The sequence below is a fragment of the Vombatus ursinus genome, unplaced genomic scaffold (assembly GCF_900497805.2).
Source record: "Vombatus ursinus unplaced genomic scaffold, bare-nosed wombat genome assembly UNPS02014786.1, whole genome shotgun sequence".
Lineage (NCBI taxonomy): Eukaryota > Metazoa > Chordata > Mammalia > Diprotodontia > Vombatidae > Vombatus > Vombatus ursinus.
The window spans coordinates 49,933,159-49,959,917 of record NW_020954564.1 but is presented as its reverse complement, the minus strand read 5'-3'; the positions used below and the strand labels follow the sequence as shown (position 1 = coordinate 49,959,917).

At 38.5% G+C, this 26,759-nt stretch overlaps 1 protein-coding gene across 4 annotated transcripts; it reads right to left on the bottom strand.

The window, feature by feature from the left end:
• Positions 1–1,743: 1,743 nt before the first annotated feature.
• LOC114047155 (zinc finger and BTB domain-containing protein 43) lies at positions 1,744–26,178 on the bottom strand. 4 transcript variants are annotated; one of them, XM_027867923.1, is made up of 4 exons: positions 26,097–26,178; positions 19,695–19,781; positions 12,646–12,741; positions 1,744–4,691 (listed from the first exon to the last, which is right to left on the bottom strand). In XM_027867923.1, exon 4 carries the CDS (start codon positions 4,666–4,668, stop codon positions 3,265–3,267), a length of 1,404 nt encoding a protein of 467 aa, XP_027723724.1. In that variant the 5' UTR covers positions 4,669–4,691; positions 12,646–12,741; positions 19,695–19,781; positions 26,097–26,178; the 3' UTR covers positions 1,744–3,264. The 4 variants fall into 4 exon arrangements, with proteins under 4 accessions (XP_027723724.1, XP_027723723.1, XP_027723725.1 ...); XM_027867922.1 differs by lacking the exon at positions 19,695–19,781; XM_027867924.1 differs by lacking the exons at positions 19,695–19,781; positions 26,097–26,178 and adding an exon at positions 14,048–14,068.
• Between the last annotated feature and the right edge of the window lie 581 nt (positions 26,179–26,759).

The following is a 26,759-nucleotide window of genomic DNA, read 5'->3' as shown; positions in this document are numbered from 1 at the left end:
AAATGATCCCAGGGTGGCCTTGGGAAAAGGCACTTAACCTTTGCCTCAATTCCCTTTCTTGTAAAATGGCGATGTCTACCTTATGAAGTAGATGATTTTTATGTCCTATCAGTGCTTCTAAAATTAAAAGCATGATATAAGTGCTAGCATTAATAATGTCATGTAACATTCACAGTCCTCATTAAGTGAAGCCTTTTTAAAAAAATCAGGATAAGGGAAGAACTCAAGCTAAGAATTGAACAAAAACTGTCTATACTGGAGGGGATGTAATATTATCACTACTGTATCTACAGAAGGCTTTCTAAGTGTGACCTCTCCCACTCCCTTCTGTGCAATAATTTTGAAAAAAGATATTTCTAAACCAGTGCTGAAGCTAGAGAAAAAAAGAATATGAGAGAGTAATCATCCTCAACACAAAGATGGTAATTGAATGAGGATTCCAAAGGGGATAGAATTACTTTATCTTAAAAAGGTAAAGTTTGCAAAATTTCTCTCTTAATAGACATATAGTAAGCATTCTTCTCCAAGCTTCTCCCTGCCTACCAAACCCATCCCCTCTACCAGCCCAACTCATGCTGGGTGAAGATTGTGTGCTATCTGAATGTGGTCAGCATTAGAGTGGTCCCACTAAGAGTGTCTGGGGTTGATTTGCTTACCATACTATTTTTTAAAATGAAACCCAATATTTTATATAAACAGCACAGGACAACAGACAAGTTGAACATGGATTTTAAAAATAAGAATTATAAATTAGTAGTTGGTATACACATCAGGATTCCTACAAAAGGCATCGATCTATTTGAATAAGGTAAAATTGCAGTTAACATATTAAATCCTTGCAAAACTGATGTCAGAGATGACACAGGATAAGAATTTGGAGATTAAGTAAGAAAGTAGTGGAATAGATTAAAAAAATCTTCAAATTACTAGTGACAACATTGTTTCACTGAAATGAACAGAGTTGAAAGATATGCATTCCCTATATTTGTATTTTCTAGCTCAAATTCTTATAAAACTTCCCAACCTAATTTTTTAAAGGAAAGCTTTCAAATTAGATAAGAAATATACTTTGCTAACACCTCAGCAGAAGGTGAAGATATTTGGCAGAAGTAATTGTTTCACAACATCATTAATAATATTAATGGGAGTCATAAAGCAATTTCTCATCACACAGAAGGACTAGGACCACTTCAAAGAGTAGGAAAGAATTGAGTTGGATTGTATCGTCACCTCTACACAATTCCAGCCATGTAAACAACGAAAAAGACTGGCAACTGGCAGATGTTTCAATATTAAGGAAACAGTATTAATGTGGCAATCAATTAGGAGGTAATATATAGTTTCTAGGTTAAAAAACAATATATGTATAAAGAGATTTAAATACAAAGTGCTTTTCTATATTGAGAAGGATACAGTGTTAGTGAGTAGATTCCCTGTTAATTATGTTGATTACAAGAATGAGCTACTTTCCCTTTGTCCACATACAGTGTTCAGAACTTGAATTCTTAGGAGTTAGCAGGTTGAGTAAGTCCATTGCCAGCAATGGCAACCATATTTGTGCAAAGCCAATTTTTTTAAACCAAATTTCAGTTAAGAGTTCAAGGAAAAGCTATTTTTTCTTATGAAATGAAAACATTTATACTTAAAATTTGGAAGCAATCAACCAGTGAGTCAAAAGAAGTTAGTATAATTATAGCACCCTGTCCCACCCCAATGAGAAATCTAGGTATATCACAGAGCTTATATATTCGGAATATGATTTATTTCTTTTCTACAAAGCAGTCTTCAATCCAATACATCAGACTGATAGGGAGAAAAAAAACCTCAGAACTGCCACTTTCTTATTTTCTATACATACAGATGTGTGGACTTGTTAATTTATGCAGCAGTATAATTTGGGAGCTTGACTCTCCAAACTGCTCTGCTAAAAATCAGGTTTTTTTTTTCTCCTTTTCCATTCTAAAATACTTTCCAGTCCTCTAAAAAGATATGCATTATGGGCTAATGTGGATCTATTTATTTTAAAGAGCTACCACCTCCTTTTTATACAGGTACCAATGCTCAAGTTGGATGACAATGAAGCAGAGAATACAATGTGCCATCCAAACAATTTGTTACCAGCTCTTCTCTGCCTTACTCATGCTGCATTCTGTTTCTAGTTTTTTGTGGCTTCATAGCTACCAGGCTATATTAAACCAACTCCTGAAACACAAGGGCTCCTAACTATAATCTGTAATTATATCTGTTTATCTGTAATTGTTTCTTCCCTGTTACCTACGAGTGACAGATTTTCATTAGAAAGCTCAACTATCTGCAATCGGCCCACAACTCTGAGCAGCAGCAGGTAAGACTTATAATCAGGGTTACAATAGGTCCAATATGTAGAGCTCACCTAGGGACTCTGCTGGAGTGGTAGCTTCCAGTCACTCACATGAATAAGAACTGGAATATCAAGCCAATTAGAAATACCAATTTCTGGTAACTAGTTCTACACCTAGTGAATCACAACTAGATACAATTTTTTAAACTTCAATATACTAAAATATAAAACCTTGTGTGGGTTATATCAAGAATTTGATACACATTACTGTAGTATCATCAAAAAAAAAATGAAGCTTGTACCATGTTACTATTGAATCATGTTAGAATGTTACCTACTTTGCATCCTCCTTCATGGTTTTAATTAAAATACCCTTTAAAAAGATAAAACTTAGACCAAAAGAATTCTATTTAATTTCTCCTTCGAGGAGCCATATCATTTGAGCTTTTTACACAGCAGAGGATTTGTTTGGTGAGATAGCTATTTAACCTAAACAAATTCAGACCGTCTACTCCAAGTTTCATTAATAAAGGCAAAATAACATTTTAACAGGACCAAGTTATGAGTGACCAAAAGTTGTATCTAAAAACCAAAACCAAAACCAAAACCTCACATTTTGAGCCCAGTTCTAAATGCAGGTGGCTACATTAAAAACAAAATAAAACAAAAATGGCCCACCTACATCACAACTGGCCTGAAGGTTGAAAAGTTAGCTGAGAGGTGGGTTAGCAGAGACTGAACTCTCAGGGCAGGACTCAAGCATAATGACTTTAGAAATTAGACTTTAAAAATTGGCCTACTTACATACAGTCTTTCAGAAATATCCTCCAATTTTTAAGCTAGTCTCATAATAGAAAGTACCACACATCATCTGTGCACACAATTTGCATAATTATAATAGTTTATTTTTGTGCACACCGCTAAAAAAAATCCACGTCCTATTTTTAATTAACATCAGTAGTATTTTGCTCAGCCTTTGCAGCTTCATATGACTTGGTACAAGAAGTCACATGCCGGTGAAAACTGTCCCGCCACATAAATCGTTTCCCACAGATATTACACTCATATGGCTTTATGCCTGTGTGAATTTTCATGTGGCCAACAAGGTGATGTTTCATTTTGAATTTCTTACCACAGACACCACAGCCATAAGGCCGAAGACCAAGATGCATGCTCATATGCCGATCTCTCTGACTCTTGTGAGTGAAGCTTTTCCCACACTGACAAGGGTACAGCTTGTCAGAAGCTGAGAACCCCAAGTGGGAAGCTTCTTCTTTAATGCCTGTCACCATTTCAATGCTATCACTATAGCCTGCTGCTATAATAGTATCCTGTCTGTGGCTACTAAGATTCCCATCTGCTCTTTCTCCAGAAAACTCCTCCATAGAAGAGCCATAGAAATCAACTTGCTCATCATAATTACTTTCATCAGCTTGTTCATCAAACTCATTTTCAACTTTTTTTTCACCAATGTGAAAGTCCTCATCTACCCCTGAAGACTGGATAGAGTGATCTGTCTGTATGGTATTGATTGATTCAGTGACCTGGTGCTCATCATAAGCAGCATGCACATCAACACCTTCACAGTCCTGTTCAAATCTTTCTGGCTTCACATGGATCCAACGTTTGTGAGACATGATGCTGGGCTTGCTATATATGGGCCTTGTATAATGATATTCAGCACTATCACTGGCCCCTTCTTCACCATCCTGACTGGTCATTTCAGTACTTAGTCTATCATGTTCTGTTGAGGAGTTGCTGGGAAGATACTCATGTTCAGTTAGCTGAGACGACAATTCATCTTTGGAACTCTCTTCTTCATTCTCTCCATCTCTCAGTTCTTGGGTTTTAGGGAAATCTGGGTGTCCACCAGAACCAAGCTCAAAGTTTTCAACTAGGCCATTGTAGCTACTGCTGCTTGGTGACTGATGATCATTGCCATGATTTAGCTTTTGACAAAGGACTGTAGGATTTCCTTCTAAAACCTCAGTGCATTTGTCTACCACATGCCACATCTGGAGGAAACTGGCTGCTGTCAGATAACTGACAATTTCTAAAGCAGGCATTACTAGTCGTCCTGTGTAAGTAGAGAGAAGGATGTTCTCAAAAACCCTTGGATTCATAACATCAGGCAAAACTATTCTTCTGCTGTTTTTCAGTAGCACCTGGTCACAAAAGTAAGGTGAGCTGGCAGCAAGAACAGCCTTATGAGCCCTGAAAAGGTGTCCTTGGACTACAATGGAAACATCACATAATTGTCCTTGTTGTCTCTGCTGGTTTAGTTTCTGCAAAATGGTGCTAGAAAAATCGGGAAATTCCACTCGAAAAGAACTTGTTCCAGACTCCATTTCATTACAAATCTAGTTCAGTACTGCAAGAGAAAGAAAAATTATTAACAATTCCAAGCTAATGAGAAATCTGCTCTACCTCCTTTTCACTCATCATCTTCAATTCCCACAAAAAAAAGAACCCTTTCACCAAAACCACCACCCTTCCTCCAAGTACCACCAGAGTCAATAGCTTTTATCTTTTCCCTTCTTGACGTGTGTGTGTGTGTGTGGTATGATAGATTTTGACACATAGTCTATGATAGAACTAAGGCTTGTCACAGTGAGCAAAAAATAAACATCACCCTTGGGGAATAGTGGAAGACATCTAGTGTTGTTTCCCAGGATCTTCTGTTTACCTGTAACTACTGGGAGAGAGGGAAGATGTAGAATACTAAGAAACAGACCTCACAGGTCTAATTCTCTAACAAATAATATCTTATTCTCTAATAGAAAATAACCCAGAAAGGAATCAGCCCTTCAGTAAGAATGAGAGAGAGCTTGGAGAGGAAGAAGGGCAAAATTTAGGAATCCCTTGGTCTAGATCCCTAGAGTCCATTTAGCAAAGTTTACTAGGACCTGATTTAATACCCACTAAAGTCTCTCTACAAAGGAATAAGAGTACTCATTGGCAGATGCAAGGGATAAGGTTGACTAAATAACTTCTAATATTCTAGATCCTATAAGGAAAAGAACAGAAGGCCAGTGAAAACCAAGTACAGGGCTAAACCCTTTGACATCCTCATTCATTTCTTTACTTTAAAAAAATTATTGATGCCTTTTGTTTTTTACATCAGTCATTTCTGCACATATTACCCCACTCCTCCTTCAGAATCAAACACTTCCCTGTAACAAAGAAAAACAGTTAATGAAAAACAATTGATATGACCTCACTTGTCAATTTACACAGTGGCAAAAGTCCTCTTCTGCTCTGTGAAGAGGAAGATTTCATTACTGGTTCTCTGGGGCTAAGAACAGCTATTATAATTAATCGAGTTCAACTTCCTTAAAGTATTCTTTTCATCTACATTACTATGGTTGCTGGGTATTAACGTTCTGGTTTTACTTCATTTTGCATCAATTCAAATAAATCTTCCCATATTTCTCTGAATCCTTCATTTTTATTCTTTCTTAATGCATAAAAATATTCCATTATATTCATAAACTACAGTTTGCTCACCTATTCCCCAATGTTATGAGTACCCACTTTGCTTTCAGTTCTTTGCTATCACAATAAGTGATGCTATGAATATATTGGACCTTTAGGTCTTTGATTTTCTTGGGGTATGTGCACAGTAGTGAGAGTAATGAGTCAAAGGGTAAGAAAATTAATCATTCCAATCATAAAATTCCATACAGTTTTCTAGAAGAGTTAGACCAATTCACAGTTCCAACTACAGACTTATTAATGTGCCTGTCTTCCTTTAGCCTCTTCAACACAGAATATTACCAACTTTTGTCACCTTTACTGATTTGCTGAGTGTTAAAATAAAATATCAGAGTTGTTGTAATTTATATTTCTCTTCTTAGTGATTTTGGAGTATGACTACATATAGTCATTAACAGTTTGAAAACCATTTGGGTCCTCTGAACAGTCTTCTGTAGAGGAATAGCTCCTAGCCTTACACATTTGTGGTAACTCCCTATATATCTAACCTTATTTACTTCTAAGCGGTTTTGGTTTACATAGTAAGTAAATCTTACTGTATCACTCTTGGGTAACTGTATTTAGGCAATTAAGCTCTGAAGACAATTCAAAAAGAAAACATGTTAAATATTTCACACAGCACAAACTACAGAGAAGGAGAAAAAAGTAAATGTTTCTAGTTCATAGCAAACAATAACAAAAAATGACACTAACAATCTCAAGCAAGTCACTTTACCTTTTTGGGCCCTAGTTTCCTCCTCTGTAAAATGAAGGGGTTGAACTGGATGATATCTAAAGTCTCTACCAGGTCTAAATCCTATGATCTTAAATATCATCAAGCAAAAGGGGTTGGTTTTTCTAGATCACCTTCTATATACATTATTTAAATGTATTCCAATAAATAAAATCACATAATCTGCTACAAATCTACAAAATATGGGGGTTGAACTAGATTATCTCTCAAGAGATATAATTCCAAGTCTACATAAAAATCCAATTATTTTATTAAGTCTTTTATCCTGTGACTGCCCTAAGTCAAACTGCTCAGATGATCTAGACCATCAAAATTTTGTCCCTTTTCCAATGAATCAGACCTAAAAGGTACACTAGTGATTATCTAATCCAAAGGTCTCAAAGACCCTCCTGAGTGTAGCCAGAAACAAATTAAAATGCAATTGGGAAATATTTTACAAAATAAATAATACAATAGAACATAATAATGTCAATATGCTGTTTTCTAGGTTAATATGCAACTGCAGGAATACTTATGTACAACTAATTTAGTGACCCCTGTTTCCATTTGACTTTATCCTCACTGATCTAGTTCACCTGCCCCTCTGCATTCTACAGTGAAGGAAAATGAGCCCAGAAATTAAGGCCGCTGAAGTTCCTTGCCCAAAGTCACAGAGCAAGAGTTAGTACAGAAAACTGCTGACTACTAGTCCAGTGTTTTTTCCATTTAGTTGCCCCTTACTAAATGAACTCAATCCTTAGACAAGTTATCAAAAATTGATATTAAATAGTAAGTCTATACAAAGGATGAATGAATATAAGTAATTACATTTTCTTGTCTATAACTTATAGGCAACTTAACTACTGAGAATTACATTGTAAGTAAATGGAAATTGCCAAATTCAGTATTGTGGGCACCACAGGATTCCTTAAGAACTGCAAAAGTTTGATTTCTATTTCACATGCTTCCACTAGAAAATCAGAACTTCCCCAATGATTCAGAATAACACTATCATAAATAATATATTATAAACACCCCTGACAGACAAAATCTGAAATACATTTCATATTGTCAAAAGACATCAAAATACTAGTTTACTAAATTATTAATGATTACCAATGTTAGGTAAATCTTGTATTTGTAGAATCAACAATCAAGCTAGTTTTATTCATCTTAACATGTATGCATCTTTACTACTTCAAAAGATCCATCATTTCATATACTGATGTGGGTACTCCCTCTACAGACACAGAGCACATAACCTCCAACATCTTTAGCAGATGGCTCCTTAGTTCAACAGAATTGCAGTTCATCGCCAGGCACGTACTGAAGGCTTTTTCAGTTTAGTAGGGCTTTGCCAAAATGTGTGCTCTGCAGGCAGAGCAATTTATGCAATAGTCCAAGGTCATCCTCATGTCAAGTGAAGTACTGCAAAAAGACTTTAGTTCTTCAGGTAGTAGTTGCATTGTTTAAGTATTAATTTCAGAAGGAGAAGTTGTTATATGAAATCAAAGTCTGTGGATACAGATTTTTTTAAACTTTAAGAAAACATCATGAGTGAAAAGATTCTTTTCCAAGTCTCTCATAAGAAAATATCTGGGAACCAGATTAATAAACTAGTTCAAATGTTAAACACTACATGTTCTTCATAGTAACACTGTCAATGAGGCAGCTAGCAGATTAAGTCACAGAATATTTTATTAAGCAGCTGAACTTTTCTTAACTGGACATGTGGCATTTTTATGTAGTTTGTACATTTAGCAACATCCAGTCCTTGACCTCTCTCCTATAGTTCCTTCTGACAACCCAGACAAATAATGATACTTACCAAACCAACACCCCCACATTCACACTCCTGACCCATGCAGAATGGCAAATATGAATTTATTTGTTAAAAAAAAAGCCCATTTTATATAATTTAATGGCTTCTTTTGTATCTATTATTCATTCAACCACACAACATTTATTAAGCACCTACTATGTACAAGGTATTGTGAAAGCTACAAAGATAAATATAACAAAGCTCCTTTTCTTCAGAAGCACAAGGAAGTACACTAAGAGATCCTTTTGCCCAGTTCCCTCCTTTTATTGATGAGGAAGAAAAACAATAAGCTCCCAGCCAAGGATGGAAGACACCTAATGAGAGCTGTATTTGCCTTGAATCTTGCAAATCTAGTCAAAAGGACCTTAAAATAATAAAGAAATGGGTTGTCTACATATATCCAACAAGCTACGTATAGACACTTCAATTTGTGGGAAGAATATAATCTACTTTTCCAGACTCCTTTACAAAAACACTCCAGCCAAATAGGCCTACTCATCACTGCTCCATAGACAGCTCATTTCACCTCCACTCTCCCTGACTGTGTAAAGGCCTGGAATCACTCCTTCCTCACTTCCAACTCCTAGAATTACTAGCCTCCTTCACAGCTCAGCTTAAGTGTCACTTTTTACAAGAGGCTTAGACTAATCCTTTCAGTTGCTGTTACCATTTCCCCTGGAAATTACTATATGTTTATTTTGTACTGACTTTTATAATTGCTGCCCCTTAAAAGAATATAAGCACTTTAAGGTCAGGGACAGCTTCCATTTTGCTGTTGTACCCCTAGTACTTTGCCTGGATTGACTACAAATTTTTGTTACATAATCTCAACTGGGCTTTCGCTTTAGTAAGGTAATCTTTTTACATTTTCCTAATTGACTCCCCATCACACACACACACACTACAGCAGCTATTCCAAACCTTTTCATTCCTCCTCAAGTCTTTCTTCCATAGCACTTCTCCCCCATCCTCTCTGCTAAGGACTTAACCTCATACTTCACAGAAAGAATTGCGGTCATTTTTCAAGGGCTCCGTCTTTTCCTCTTTTCCTCATCTCACATCACTCGGACATCTTCCCCCACTATCTTCTCCTTCACTTGACTCTCACAAAGAGGTAACCTTTTTCCTTGCCAAGGCAAACTTTCCTTCATACATCCTTGACTCCACTCTGGCTGATCATCCCCCTCTATCATCCTCACTACAATTTCTCTCAGCTACTGACTGCTTCCGTATTGTATATAAATGAACCTTTTCCACCTCCCATCCTTAAAAAAACCCTCACTTGATCCCAACATCTCTACTAGACACTATCCTATGTCTCTCGTCTCAGTCCTTAAACTGTCTAGATTCTGTACTTCCACTTTCTCTCTTTACTCACTCCCCGAACTCTCTGCAATCTGGAACTCATAATTCTACTAAAACTACTGTCAGGCTTTTCTCAATCCTCATCCTTCTTGACCTTTCTGTAGCCTTTGACACTACTGATCACCAGCCTCTCCTAGACACCCTCTTCTCCACAGATCTTCATGACATTAAGCTCTCTTCTGGTTTTCCTTCCCACCCTGGTGATCTCATCAACTCCCATAGTTCAATTATCATCTCAACACAAATGACTTTTAGATTTATATATAAAGCCTTAATTTCTCTCCTGACCTCTAGTCTTACATTGTTATCTACCTTTTGGATATCTTGAATATGATGTCCTGTAGGCATGTCAAAATCAATGTCTAAAACAAAAATGATCCTCTCCCCTACCACCCCAAACCTTTTGCTCTTCCCAACTTTTCTATTAAAAACAAGGAGACTATCATCCTCACAGTCATCCAGGTTCACAACCATTGTGTCATCAACGTCCGATTCACCCTACATATGCAATCTGTTGTTAAGAGGGAACTAGGTGGCACAGTGGATAGAACAATAGGCCTGGAGTCAGGAAAACTTGACTTCAAATCTGACCTCAAATAACTTACTCAGTGTGTGACAAGTCATTTAACTTCTATTTGCCGTGGTATCCTAATCTATAAAATGAAGATAATAATAGCACCTACTTCCCAGGAATGTTGTGAGGATCAAAAAAGACAATAATTGTAAAGCACCACAACGCCTTGCACCCTACATAAATGTTAGCTATTATTATTATTATTTTTAGATCTTACCTTTTCTATCTTCATGTCTCCTTCCCACTCACACAACTAAAACCCTGGTGCAGGCCCTCATACTACAATAGTCTACTGGTTGATCTCCCTGCCTCAAGTATCTCCCCACTCAGACTATTCTCCCCTCAGCTGCGAAGGTGATTTTCCAAAAGCACATGTCTGACCATATCATATACCACTCTCCCCACTCAATAAATTCCAGTGGCTCCCTATAAAATCCTGTTTGGAATTTAAAGCCCTTCACAACTAGGGCCCTTCCTACTTTCCTTCTTATACTTTACCTCCCCCTTCACATATTCTGTAATTCAGCATCATTGGTCTACTTCCTATTCATTACACAGGATACTCTATCTCCCAACTCTGCCTTTCACTGGCTGTCCCTCATTCCTGGAATGCTCTCCCTCCTCACCTTCAGCTCCTTCAAGAGTCAGCTCAAATCTCTCCTTCTGCAAGAAACCTTTTCCAGTTCTCCTTACCCCTTTCTAGTGCCTTCTCTCTGGAGATTACCTTCCCTTTACACTGTATTTATCTTGTATACAGTTATTTAAATTTTGTCTCTCCCATTAGAATGTGACATCCTTGAGGGCAGAGACTGTGTTTTTGCTTTTCTTTGTATCTTCAATGCTTAGGACAGTGCCTGGCACAAATATGCACTTGATAAATGCTATTTGACTGACCGGACATAGCAGGTGCTGAATAAATGTTTGAAATTAATGAAAAAACAGCAGCAAGAAATTCACAGGACACAAAACCCAAGAAAGGAACAAATAATAAAATCCCATGGGGTCAAGATACCTACACACCAAAGAACAATGTATGAGCAATGAGCAAGGTGAACTAGAAATTCTAACCAAGGAGGCAAATTTGAACTCTTCTCTATCAAGAGACTTGGTAGGGATGAGACCCATGCATAGAGAGTTTTCTGGGAAAAAAAAAAAACTCATTCAAAAGCAACAGAACAAACAAAGAGGCAAGGGGCAAGGGGCAAGGGGCAAGTAGCACTGTATGTGTATTAAGAAGCTATATATAGTTATGTGAGGAAATCCAGAAAGGGAATGGGAAGTTGGAAGAGTAAGTTGGAAAACATTTTTGGGTGAGCATCAATGGAGGCATAAGCTGAAAGAATATTATCACAAACTTATATTCTGTCCAGACCAGCTGGCCAGAAAGAGGAAAGAGATGAGAAATGCAGGAAACAAATCAAAAGCCCTTCACTGAGACACAATACAATAATGATGGTGGACTTCAATTTTCTAGTATAATTCTCTCTGCCAAAAGCAGAGCAGCTAAAAATTTCCTGATGTGCCTTACTGATAACTTCATGCTTTAAATGGTAAAGGAACCAAATGGAGAACTTCTATTCTGGATTTGATTCTCATAAGAAGTTTTTAAAAACTAGCTACTTGGGGTAGAAATGATTGTTTTAACTTAGAGATAAGTGACCACTCCATTGCAGAATAGATGACAGAGGAAAAGTCAGGCAAAATCTAATGTGTTCCAGATTTTTTTTTCTTATTTAAAAAAAAGTATTGGCACTTTTATATCACTTTTATTTCTAAACATAACATTCTCTACCCAATTAGTCTTCCCATCCTACATTCTAGGAGAACAAATTTAAAAGTGCACAGAAAAAGAATAGGTAGGATCTCATAATCAAAAGTTCTTTAAGAATAGTAAAGCCAGGAGGGATGGCAAATTCTCAATAATGGAATTTCAAAGATACAAAGAGAAAAAATTCTGATGAAGAAAAAGAGAGGCAAAAGGGGAAATGTCTAAAAAGATTAAAATGGATGTACAAGTTGACTTTTGAAAGACAAGAGAGGTTGGAAGCAAGGACAGATAATGGAGAATAAATATGTAAGTAGTATGTCCTTTAGGAATGCTTTGGAGGACAACAGCTCACAATGTGCTCAGGTTGGCAAGGAAAAAGAAGGATAACAAAGATGGAAAAGGAAGACAATAAAGGAAGAGAGAAGAACCTCTCCTCAGGGTGTCTGGACAATAACAGGAAATGGAGAGAGGGCAGAGCTATCACAATCTTATTTTGTTTCTGTTTCCTCTGGCAATAGAGAATGATCTTTAGATTGGAAAAGAGAGAACAGAAATGGCTAACAGGGAGATAATGAGAACAATCACCTACCTTTTATGAGATCCAGACACAGGCGAGATGAACTACATTCTTGGGGAACTCAACAACCATTAAATGCTTACTATGTTCCAGGAACTCTACGTGGCACTGAGGAGAAAAAGGAAAAAAAAAATATCCCAACACTCAGCACAGCACCTGACATAGTAAACACTTAATAAATGCTTTATCTATTTATGTAAAAGTCTCTGCCCTCACAGTGCTTACTTTCTAACAGCTAATCAGAGAATTATATAATTGCTGAGGCATTAATAGGAAAGCTTCTAAAAATTGTACAAAGACATCTAAAGAATTAAGGAATGACAAATATGTCTCAATTTTCAAAAAAGGGATGAGAGTAGACCATAATCAGTGCAAACCATAATCAGTGAATTGACTATATTATTCAAAGTACAGTTAATAAGAAAAGAAACAACAGTCACAAAGAGCAAATATGGCTTCATCAAGAACAGGTCATGTCAAATGAACTTCATTTCCTTTTTCTGACAGGTTTACTAAGGTGGTAGAAGAGAGGAATGCTACAAATATATTTTATCTAGATTTTGACAAAGTAATTGGCCAAGCGTATCATATAATTCTTGTAGAAAAGATGAGTAAACATGGACTGGACATTGTAATTGGAGGAATTCAGAACTGGGTGAGTGCCTGGACCCAAAGAGTTACCTATCATTAATGACCTGATGTCAATGTGGGAGTTCTCCAGTGAAGCACTCTGGAGAACTATGTATGCTTGGTTTTCTGTTGTTTTAAATCCTTATTAATAACTTAGATAAAGAAATAAATTGTATCCTTGTCAAGTCTGAAAATGACACAAAGCTGAGAGGGATGGCTAATATACAATATGATAGTGTCAAGATTCAAAAAGAACATTGAGCCAAATATACTAAGATGAAATTTACTAAGAACAAATCACAAGTATAAGATAGTAGTTTATCTGAAAAACAAAAAGGTTTCAGTAGATTACAAGTGACTGAGTTAATAGTATGATACAGTAATCAAAAATGCTAATATTATTTTGAACTACTTTAAGAGAGCTATAGGGTCCAGGAAACTGGAAATGAGAGTGCCACAAACTGCCCTGGTCAGACATCATCTGAAATACTGTGTTCAGTTCTGGCTGCCATATTTTAAGAGGAAAATTTATGAGGTAGAGGACAGTCATGATTGAGAAGAGCCTTCAGATCAAGCAATACTACAGAGATGTAAACACTAAGGCCTAAGGAGGTGAAGTGGCTTGTCCAACATTACACAGACCCAACTATTAAAAGGGCCATGACTCACTTTGAATGAAAGATTTTTCCAGCTCTAAGACCTATGATTCTTGTAAAACCACTGAGATAGCAAAGCAGAACTGAGAGAGAGAGCGAGTAAGAGTGAGAGAGCGCATTCTACTCACCTGCCATCGGCATCAGAGATGGTCCTGCTTAGACTCATACTTTAAACTCCTATCCTTCCTTATTTCTCCTAGCCCCGAGGACAATGAATATCTAACTGCCTAAGAATAAACCCCCAACCTGCCCCCATACACAGTCAACTCAAACTTCCTGATCTCTCAACCCCATTCATAACTGGCCACCTCCAATGCCTCACTTCAGCTCTGGCTGTTCTGTTACTAGCAAACTTTGTCCTCCCTTTTTGGCCTTTTTCCTCTTGTATTCCTCCTACCATCTTCTGGTTGACACTGCAACCCTGTCTACCCTCTGCAGTACTGGTTGCACGTCATCTTATATTTTACAGTATAATGGTCCTGAAATGGGAGTCAGACACTCCTTGCTCCTCATGGACACTTCCAGATTCTCCTAGTGCCAAAGTCACCCAGCAAACTCTCCTTTGAGGTTCTCTATTGATACCAGTCATCCAATCAAAATCCAGATGTTTGTTATTTACTGGCTCCAAAGTCATTCTCCTACCTTCTTCCAGAAGCCCTTATATTAAGGGACATCAAAATACATGTTAATGATCTCTCAAAGATCCTAATCATTCTATTTCTCAATTCACTCAGCTCCCATAGGCTATTCCTTCATTCTCAGTTACAAAAATGGCGACAACTTTGATCTTGCTAGTACCACAAGAGTTCAACCTCCATGATCAATAACTGAAATTCCTTTATCCTATCACAATCTGTTATCAAACCATCTCTCCTATATCCTATGCCTCCTAAACATATTCACTGTCTTCACCATAAACTCTAATTACTCCACTCCTAAGTACATTTCCAGGCTACCATCACTGCTCTGGCTTCACTTTCTTGTTTTCCCAAAACTGACCCTCTAGTTAACCCATTCAACTCTAAAATACCCTATAGTCTTGACTATCTATTCATACTTTGTCAAACCCCTAGATATCTGTCTCCTCTGCTCCCCTAATTGCTTCTTGTTCCCACTCACCACAATGCTACAAGTTATCCCAAATCTCTTCTTTCCTCAAGCCTCTATTACCACCACCTCTCACCCACTCCCTCAGCTGAGGACTCCCCTTAACAAGAAAACTGAGTCCATTTGCCATGGGCTTCCTCTCTTCACTACATCTAACAATTTCCTGATATCATTTCCCCATTCTCTGTTCCTTTACTCCAGTCTCCAGTGAATAGCTAGCTCTTTTTCCAGGATTTATGGGGTAATAAAGGAGGACTAGCCCTTTTGGGGGCTGCCCATCCACCTTTAGTGTCTACCTGCCACTCAACTCTCACCTATGGCTTCAAGAAGCTATAACACATACAGTGGCCATAACCCAGTAAACCATGTAGGCAGACAGGCTAAACCAGGTTTAGGGCAACCAAAGAGCCTCAAAACCCCCTGGTGAGTTAGCAGGGTGTCTACCCCAGGCATGTGAAGACTCCTCTCAGCAGAATGGGCAGATGAGAACAATTTCCTCTAACAATCATGAAGGTGGCTGAAGTAGGCCCTGTGGAATATTAGAGGTTGGTCAGATGTAGAAGATACCAAGGTCGTCTACTGCATCCATTATCAGTCATCCTGACTTTTGTCTTGCCACTGAACTGTGATGACTCTGGAAGAGAGAGGCTGACGATTTTGTGCAATTCTGCCTTACTTAAATCCAAATTCACCCACAAGTCATCACCCCATGATGTCACTGGTCCTCTTCAAAATGAAGAACAAACAAGTTATTTTTCCCACCAAGGCCAACCCCTCTGATTCCTTGATCCCATGCCCTCCCATAGTCTCTAACAGACTGCCCCCACAATAATTCCCCTTCTAATCTTAAAGGTCTCCATATCTTCTAGTTCCATCCTTGTTGCCTATAAACACACCTAAATCTCACTCATTATTTTTTTTAAAAACCTCCCTAAACCTTGACAATCCCCTCAAATTATCATCCTATATCTCTCTTATTTTTTCTCAGCCAAACCCCTAAAACAAAACAAAATCTATCTCAAGTAATTCCTCAATATCTTCTTTTCTTACTCACTCCTCAATCCTTTATAATCTGGCTTCTGAACTTATCACTCAACTGTTCTCCAAAGTTACCAATGATCTCTAACTTACCAAACCTAATGGCCTTTTGTCCATCCTTATCCATCCTGTCCTTTCTGAAGCACTTGATACTTATGACTACCTTCTCCTCTTGGATGTTCTCTCTTCCTTGGGTTTTTGCAATGTTGATCTCTCTCAGTTCTACTTCTATCTCTTTGACCAATCATTTCCAATCTCCTTTGCTTGATCATTCTTCATATGCCAACCCTAATTATAAGTATACCCCAAGGTTCTGCCCTGCTCCCTTTTTTTCTTTGTTCTCTACACTATCTCACTTGGGAACTTTTCATAAATTCCCACAGGTTATCATCTCTATGCAAATGATTCTCTCTTACACATATATAGATCTAGTCTCTGGAGTTCCAGTCCCACATCAGCAACTGCCTCTTAGACATTTCTAACTGGATCTTCCCTAAGGTTCTCAAACTCCAGATGTGCAAAATAGTACCAATCTTTCTCCCAAAACTGACTACTTAACAAACTTCCCTATTTCTGTCAAAGGCACCACCATCCCTCCAGTCACCAAGGTTTGCAACCCCACTGTCATCCTTGACTCCTTATGCTCACTAATCTCTAATCGCTCTTGGTCTAGTGGCTACTTCCCTACTCTCTACAAACAAGTTCATGTCTCTTCATCTTCAAGAGACCCTTGCTTGATCCATCTGTTCCTGCTATCATCTTGTATTTTGCTTCCTTTTTGTGGTTAAACTCCTTGAGAAAGCTAGCTACAACAGTAACTCCATTTACTCTCCTCTCACTCTCTTAACGCTTTGCTATCTGGATTCTGACCTTAACTGCTCTCTACAAAGATACCAACAATCTCTTACTTGCTAAATCTAAGTCCATCTTTTCTCAATCCTTATCCTTCCTGACATCTCTGCAGCCTCTTCTTCTTGATATTCTCTTTTCTTGGGGTTTTCATGACACTACTCTCTCTTAGTTCTCCTCCCTGTCTAACCATTGCTTCTCAGTCTCCTTTGCTAGATCTTTGTCCAGGTCACACTCACAAACCTTGGATGTCCCAGAAGGTTCTGTCTGTGGGTCCCCTTCTTTTTTTCCCTCTCTACTGTTTTGCTTGGTGATCTCATCAGCTCCCAATAATTCAATTATCATCTCTATGTGAATGATTCTCAGATCTATTTATGTAGCACTAACCTCTAGTCTCACATAGAATAATAACAATAATAGCTAACATTTTATAGAATGCTTTTTAAAAATTTGCTAAGCACTTTACAAATACCTCATTTTATCCTCACAACAACCCTGGGAGGAGACTGAGACAGATAGGGATTAGGTGACTTGCCCAGAGTCACACAACTAGCAAGTGTCTGAGGCAGGATTTGAACTCAGGTTTTCTTGACTTCAAGTCCAGGGGTCTATCCACTGTACTACCTAGATGCCTCTACAAGGATCATGCACATTGCCAACTGGCTATTGAACATCTCAAACTGGACATCCCATAGACATCTTAAATTCAACATGTCCAAAATGAAATTCATTATCTTTCCCAAGCCATTCACTCTTTCTAACTTTCCTCTTACATTGGAGGACACCACTATCCTAGTCATCTAAGCTTGAAACCTAGGCGTCATCCTCAACTCTTTATTCTCTTCTACCCCACACATCCAATCTGTTGACAAGTCCTGTTGATTCTATCTTCACAACATTTTTCAAACTGGCCTTTAAATTGTTCTTCATAAATGAAACTTTGATGTTTTTCGTTTATCACATTCCATTTCCCATCTCCATGCTTCTGCCTGGATTGTCTTCAACCTCTGGAACACATTTGCCCCTCATTTCCACCTTTCAGGATCCTTGTCTTCCTTTAAGACCTAGTTCAATTGACACTTTCTACGTGAAGTCTTTCCTGAATGCCCGAGTTCCTAATGCTTCTCCCAAAAAACTTCTCTGTAGGTAATTTGTATATTTGCACATAATGTCTCTCCCAAAAGCATCCTTGTAAGCTCCTTGAGGGCACAGACTATTTCACTTTTATCTTTTTATCAACAGCATCTAATACAGCGTCTGGCACATACCAGACATTTAATAAACGCCTACAAATGGTCAGTTCAGTCTTTTACTTGACAAAAAGAAACCGCTTTCCTTCAAAGGCAGCCTATTTTACTTCTGGATAGCCCCAATTGGTAGGAAGTTTTTCCTTACATCAAATCTATATTTGCTTTCAAGATCCTCTATAATCTGGATCTAGTCACCTTTTGTTGTCTCATTTTATACTACTCTTCCTTCACAGACAGTACATTTCAACTAAACTAAGCTAACTGTTCTCACTATCTTGTCTTGTTCTCTCCAGTCTCTGTGGATTTTGCCAAGCCATTCTCCAAGCCTAAAAGATTTCCTCTATACCCCTGCCAGCCAAAATCATGCTCTTCTTTCAAAGTCAAATTCAGGTGTCACATTCTCCCTTGACAATGTCATTCTCATTATTCTAGCTAGAAGTGATCCTACCTCATCCTCAAATCTATCACCTCTGTTGAAACTCTCCTATGCACTTATCTCATTCTGACTGGAACAAAAACTATTTGCACATGTCTTCTTTTTACCACAGCTGTGGATTAGCTTTATATTACACAAAGAATTACAACATGGCAGTTTTCCATGACCCTCATTAAAAGATCCTTAAAGATATGATAGGTATTGCATGGTTTTTCATCTTTGCAACCCCATGATAAAACAGTGCCATTCACAGAACAGGTGCTTAATACATGCATACTGAATTGAATTGATGAGTTAGCAGGACAGTAAGTAAGCACAACATGATGAAAAGAGTACTGAACTTTAAGCCTTAAGTTCAAGGTTGGAATGCTGACTCCGCCCCTTATTTCCTTGGGGAAGTCGCTCTATCTCTGGACCTCAGTTTCCTCTTTTGTAAAATGAAACAACAGGAGGAGATAATCCCTAAGGTCCCCTGCAAAGCTTATGGAAATATACAGAGGTGATGAAGGTGTTGGCAGCAGGATTAAAAGGAAAAGGGACTGATAAGAGATACTGCAGAGGCAGAGTCAAAAACACTTGGTGTCTGATTCAATGTGGGGGTACAGAAAGGAGTCTAAATGACTAGTTCAGTGATGAAGAGAATGGTGATACCCTTTAACAGAAATATAGAAGGAGGAGGACCTGACATTTGATGCGAGAGGGCGAGAAGAGGGAAGAAACAGAATGGAAAGAGTAGAGAGGGACTGCTGAGATTCAGTCTGGGAATTATCTATACATAATACATCTATACATTACTTTGGAACAGTAGTTTCCAAGAGAAGTGATTCACCATTGTCAAATTTTAAAAGACATTAATGGTTCAATATGTGCAATGCAATTGCCTGTCTCTCCCTACCCCAAAGCTGGCCCACCCATACTTTAAAATACTCACAGTCCCTCCTCCCTACTGCATACCTTATCACTAGGTTGAGGAAACACAAGCACATATCTGAAGCTATGCACTCCAAATTTACCCACAAACATAACTTTCTATGAGACCTATTAAAGAAAGCAACAGTGTAATAGATAAGCAGAATTGACAAACTTCTTACTGACCCACAAATTTCTTTCCTTTGCTTCAACAGATGATATGTATGGTCATTCTCGAGGCCATATTTTCAAAGATATTTGGCAAAGCTGGTCCTTGGACAAAAAAAAAAAAATTGCAGTCCATCATTGGGCCTATAAAGTTTTTTCCAGCTTAGTAAAACCTGCTAGACCTTGCACTTCACTGGCATAGGAATTGAGACTCCTAGGTCACCACCACACAGAGTCACTTCAATACCACAATGAAACATCTTAACAGAACTTCAGTAAAGGATCTAGTAACAGTTAAGTTCAAAGTCTAAGAGTCTACCACAAACCTTAATTAGCTTTAAACTATAAATTTTATAAGAGGCCCTCTTGACTAGGACTGAAACCAAAAAGACTGAGACTCTGGACAAACTTTGATAGATAACTTTAATGACTGAAAGAGAAGACAGAAGCCATTTTATATAAATAACAGAAAAATGTAGATGCCATATTGGCATCTTGTTACCTTAAATCAGGTAAAGTTCTATCCCTGAGATAGTGGTCTTCATAGCTAACACTTCAATAATTCATGGAAATGTGCTTCTTGAAGCCCCAGAGGGCATAATATGAAGCAGTTGGTGGAATTTTCAGAGATTTCAACTTCGTACAAGGAAAAACTTCTTAACAACTAGAGCTGTCCAAAAGTGGAATGGATTGGTTCTGCAGGTGGCAGGTTTCCTATCACTAGAAGTCAAATAGCGATTAATCACTGAACATGCTATGTATGGAAGGGCACACTGGCTGGACTAAATGACTTTGAGGTCCTTTCAGTTCTGAGATTCTATATGATTACACTACTAATCATATAGAATCTCACACATAACAGCACAGATCACAGGCCCTCATATATCACTAATAAAAATGTTTGACTGGTTACCAAATAAAATTCATTGAAACAGACAATGGTGTTATCTATCATATGTTTATTACCAATAAAGATACTAAAGATGCAAAAAAGTAGTCAAGGAAAAAATTCAAAAGTAACCCTTGTGCTGTTATGTTCCTATATTCACTTCATTATCTATTTCTACCTATGTATTTTTGTGAAACACAAACTACATCCTTTTAAAAATTGTTTTCAGATCTCTGGCTATTATCAGAACACATAAAACATATTTCTAGTTATAAATTTTTATTCAATGCACAAAATGAAAAGCTCCATTCTTTGTTTTCTTATCTTTTTTAGGTTAGCTGAACCTTAATAGTAAACAGTTAAGAGCAAATTGTTATTTTAGAAGTATTTGTCTTTATAAGTCTTTTGTTACCAAACTTCAAGATTTAGGAAAAATGTGTCCTATATTCCAACTGTCAAATTAAAACTCAACCCATATCTATTAAATATGTGACTACGTAAGAGGAGCTACACTAGGTACCGGCTCTCAGATTGGACTTAATGACAGTGATGCATGAGAAACTAAAGAGAAAATTTGATTTATTTTAGGCTTTTATATATACATTTTCAGAATGTAGAAAATTTAAACTATGTATCCTTGCAAACGTGAATTTCAAATCAACAGCAAAATATTTTGCTTGTAAAATTCAAGTGGTAAAGGATTACCAGATAATGCTATTTGTAAATCTCAAGTGACACTTTTGTTCTCAGGACCATATCCCTGTTAATATTCTTTATCCTAATTCATTAAGAGAAAACTAATAAAACTTTAAAGTTATAAATAATAATAATGATAACATTTATATAGCTCTTTAAAAAATAGCAAAGCACTTTACAAATATCTTATTTTATCCTTATCTCATAAATAGGCATTATTATTATTCTCATGAAGAAAGTGAGGCAGATAGGTCGAGTGACTTGTCCAGAGTCACACAGCTAGCATCTGAGGCTGAATTTGAACTCAGGTCTTCCTGAAAGGTCCAGTGCTCTAGCCACTGGGCAAGCTAGCTACCTCAAATAAACATAACATAAAATGTAACTCAGGAACATCAGTTCTAAAAACAAAAATGGAGAAAATAACATCCTTAACTCTATTAAAAAGCATATAAAGTAAAACGTTGTTTCATTATAAACATAATTAAGATTCCAAAAAAAGTTTGTGGAAATGATATAATACTGTAGGTGCTGCATCTGATATTAAGACTTTTTGAATAACTCCCTCACAGCAAGTACTAGTTTAAATTAAAGAACATAAAACAAAGTACTTATTCCCCACCATGGTATAAACTGAGGAGGTTAATAAATCATTTTGAATGTCAGTATGGTAATAAAAGGTCCATTTTTCAACTTAAAAGTTGAAAAACAAAGCCTTACTGAAATTTCCTACATAGAAAAAATTCTTACATTGAATCCCAAAAGACTGTGGAAGGCGAAGTTATAGGCAGAATTTGGCTTTGTTTTAATTGCATTAAGTCCACTGAGGTCTTGATTGATAGTTAAGTGCTGTGAAAATACATCTTATAAAGGTTCTTAATAAATGTTTACAATACTGTCTATATACAAATATGCAATTGCATTTTGCTTATTTAACATGATACTTAGAGTTGTAAAATAATTTTTTATTTCACATTTTAAATGCAATATGTGAAACAAAGAATCACATGATTGTTTTATGATCTGGTTTTGTACACACTAAGTTTGTTCAAAATAAAATGTCCATATAAAATATCCCATATATGAGTTTGAAGCCAAGTCTCCTCAAAACATAATGTTAACTGTATAAGATGGCATTCAGTATCTTTTGAACTACACCAGCGACTTTTCCAGCTCTGCCTGACCTATCACCTTGTATATAGCTACCATTTTAAGGCCCTATGATTAATCTATAGTTAATACAAGGGAAAGCTTACTGAGTAAGAGGTAAGGAGTTGTATATTCAGAAATGAATGATGTTCAAAAAAGGCATCAACAAAACACATCTATAGAAAATCTATAAAAAAAGTGCAACTGCAGCAGACTTTTACTACCCATGGAAGTTACAAAAATCTTTCTAGCTAAGGGAGGTTACTGTCTTGCAGTATTAATCCCTGGTCATACCACATAGGGAGTAACATGTTCAGTTCTACTACCATATTTTAAGGTTGACAGAGTTAAGGATTTCCAGAGAAGTATAATCTGATGGTGAGAGTTCTGAAGATCAGGCCATGAGGATAAGTTGACAGACTGATACAACAGTGGTCTTCAAGTATTTTGTAGAATTGGAAGATAGATTATACTTATTCTGCTATATCCCAAAGAGCAGAATTAGGAGCAATAAGTGGAAGCTGCAGGAAGATTTAAGCTTGATATAAGGAAAAGACTTCCTAACGATTAGAAATGTCCAGAAATAAAAAGGAATGCTTCAAGTGGGAATGGGTTTCCTCTCACTGGAGGTCTTCAAGCAAAGGCTGGATGACCAACCACTTTTGGGTATAAAAAGAATTCCTATTCAGGTACAAATTAGATTGGATTTTCTTTGAAGTCCCATTCAATTCTGAAATTCTATGATTCTATAATACTTTAAAATTTCCATTTAAAAAAACCTGTAAGTAGTAGGCACTCAATGAAGTAAATGACTAACTTCACCATAAAATAAAATTAATGTCTGGGTTATCAAATGCAAAGCTACATTTGAGTCATTAAGATGGCAAGTTAGAAAACTTTCAAAAGGTTCTTTTTAAGAAAATGGAGGTGTTATTGTAGTTTTATCAATCATAAGATAATTTCTTTTTCATAACCTCATATCTGGAAAGAACCTTGGAAGTAACACAGTCTAACCTGGTATGGGGAGCCTTCAGCCTCAAGGCCACATGTAGTCTTCTAGGTCCTTGGGTGCAGCCTTTTGACTGGATCCAAGTTTTACAAAACAAATCCTTTTATTAAGGAGATTTGTTCTGTGAAGTTTGGATTCAGTCAAAGGGCTGCACTTGAACACCTAGAGGGCCACACATGGCCTCAAGGTTGCAGGTTCCCCACTCCTAGAACCTATACCTGAACACGAGTTCCTCCTGTAATATTCTTACAAGTTATCTAGCAGCCACTTGAAGACTTCCAGTCATAGGGAACATACCTCCTGAACATCTTCCACTTTTGGACAGCTCTGAGTTCACACAAGTTGTAAAGTTCTACATATAACACGTTATCATTTGCAAAGCACCTTCCCAGGATGAAGTTAATGATGCAAGTAGTAGCATTTCCATGTCACTGAGGAGGAAACTAAGATTGGGGGAGAGGGAGGTTAAATTTGATAGCCCATGGTTAAGTCACTCCAGATCGCCTATGTTATTAATTGCACCCAGTGACATTTGTCAAAAATCTGAGGACTTATATCAACAAATCTTGGCTGCAACAGTTTATAGTTGAGGCAAGCAGTTTAATCTCTCTGATACTCATTTTTCTTATCTGTCAAATGGGGATCATTATACTTGCACTACCTATCACACAGGGTTGTTATGAGGCCAACACTTGTAATACTTTAAAGCACTATAGGAATACATTTTCAGAATTACATATAAGGACACAGTGAGTTTCTTCATCTGCACAATGAAGACAGGAATACTTGGCATTACCAATATCACACAGTTGTGAGGAGAGTGCTCGGTAAGCCTTAATGTGCTTTAAAAAAAAAAAAGTTGAAGTTATTATTATTGCACAGACTATCTATAAATTCAAAAGTATTTATTCTTTATGAGAGGAAGTTTCTGCGGAAGGATAATAGTATTCTATTGGTTGGATGTTAAAATGTTCCCTGTCCATAAAGACTTTTTCCTTTAGACCTTTTGTCTATTTAATATCCTTACGTACCATTGTGTTTTATAGTCACCAGCATTTGGGTTTTATCAGCCTATTAAGCTGTAAACTCTACCTGGACAGAGACCATATCTAACTTATATTTTGCACATCTCCCAGCAGAGGAAGTGTTCAGCACACAATAGGTACTTAGTGTACATATGCTGAATGAAAATTAATGTCTAAAATAATAATGCCATTATTTATCCTTTTAGTCAAATCCACATAAAATATCAACATAAAGCATAGCACTAAATTAAAATCTCAAATTTCTATACATGATCTCTCAGACTCTTTACAAATCTATGATTGTATAGGAAAAAAGAATAGTACCAATTTATTTCTATAAGGCTTTAAGATTTACAAAGTGCTTTTTTCCACCACACTCCTTATGAAGTAGCTTAGTGCAAGCATTCATTTTACCATTTGACCAAGATGAGGAGCTGAAGTGACCTGAACTTAGGTCAAAATATTTTTGAAGATCTGGAATACAAGATCAGGTCTCCTGATTCCAAGTCCAAGGTTGATTGACTGATTTCCACTATGTACAGGCTGTACATAATAACATAAATAACATTTTAACCCCCATCTCCTCTATCCTCTTGAAACATATTCCAGGTAGGAAAAATCCCATGCGTCACTGAAAGATTTCTTTTTTTGTAACTTCTACAATGCTCTTTCTCCAGTGGAGCTCTCAGGCGCTGTTGCAGGTCAAAGTTTATCATCCTACGTATCTACAGAGCTAGTTTGTGTCACGAAATGAAGCTCTCCTGGTCAGAAGTTCTGAACTGGCCCTTTCCCTTTATGTATTTCATTAGTGGGAAGAGATTCCTCTACATACACAGCAGCAAAAGTTGGGCCTTGGAGAACACCTAGCCACTCTCTCTTATCTTACAGATGAGGAAACTGAGAACCAAGCAAGTAAAAGGATTGATTTGCCCAAGCTCAGATACGGCAGTAATAGGCGGAGGTGAGACCTGAACTTAAGTCTTCTGATTCTAAATCTACTGCAACTTCTACCATTAAGAAAAATGTCCACACACACGTTGCACACACACGGGCACAAACGCTACATATCGTTCACAGGCAAGTACACTGCACACATGCACTAACATACGATAATACAACTCACACAAAATGACAAAATCACCGAACATTTGGGATGTAAGGTACCTCAGAGACGATCTTAACTACTTTTTCTTTATAAATGAAACTTAGCTGCTGAGATTTTAAGTGACTTGAACAAGGTCACACGCCGAATCAGTGACAGCCCCAAATGGAAGCCTCAGCGCTCTCACCTCCACCCTGGGCTGCCTGTGTACAGAGGCCGCGCAAGGCCCGGGTGAGTCAGGGCCGCTGAGTCAAGAGGCTCTCGGGCCGCTAAGGGCCCCAGGTTCACCTAGTCCCTGCCCCACCGGAGGGCGGCAGCCCCGCTCCCCCCAAACAAGCCCCGCCGAGCCGGGCCAGGCGCGGCCAGGACCTTGGGCTCCGTGTCCGCGGCAGTGGCGGCCACAAAGGCCGGCGCAGGGACAAGCCCAAGTCCCAACACCCACACCCACCCCCGGCCGGGCCTTGAGCCAACTTCCAACCGACTCCTGATGGGCCAGGCCTCGGCAGGGCTGGATCTTGGGGTCCCGTCCCCCGACCCGACCAGCGGGCCTCACCTGGGCGATGGCCTCTTACATCGCTCCCTCGCCCCGTGGCAGCCGTTCCCTCGCCCTCCTCCGCCTCAGCCGTTGACAAGTGGCCCCAGCTTGGCCCCGCTGCCCACCTCCAACCGCCCCAGCAGCAGCCGCCGCCGCCGCTGCCTCAGACCCGCGCCTACCCGGAAGCTCTTTCAGGCACTTCCGGCAGGAGAGAACGAGGGAGGCCGGGAAGCCGAGAGAAGAGCGGTGGGGGTGGGAGGGAGGAGGGGGCGGGGCTGGTCGGATTTATCAGAGAGAAGGCGGACCGGACGCGTTTGTTCTCACGTCCACCCATAACCACACTCACATACCCTTCTGCACCATACACGTACACAGCGGGGAGGGGCGGGGAGAGGAGGAGGGGCCGCGGGAAGAGGAGGGACGGGGCGGGGCAGAGAGACCCGTGGGGGCAAGGAGTAAGGGTGGGAGAGCGCACATGCGCACACGCTCTGGGCTATGTCGGAAGCGCGGCTGGATCTACCGGCTCGGAGAAAGGGGCGATCTAGTAAGATCTCTGGGTCGGGGTCAGGGGCCGGACGGGGCTGCCGGTCTCACCGCACCCGAGGTCAGGTCACCTCCTACCGAGTGGGAGGCCGGGTTGATGGCCCTAGTGGGGGTGGAACCGGGGCGGGCTGAGTCGAG

Excerpts from the sequence above, each read along its gene's own strand:
- LOC114047155 (XM_027867923.1), bottom strand. The coding sequence starts at position 4,668 with ATGGAGTCTGGAACAAGTTCTTTTCGAGTGGAATTTCCCGATTTTTCT.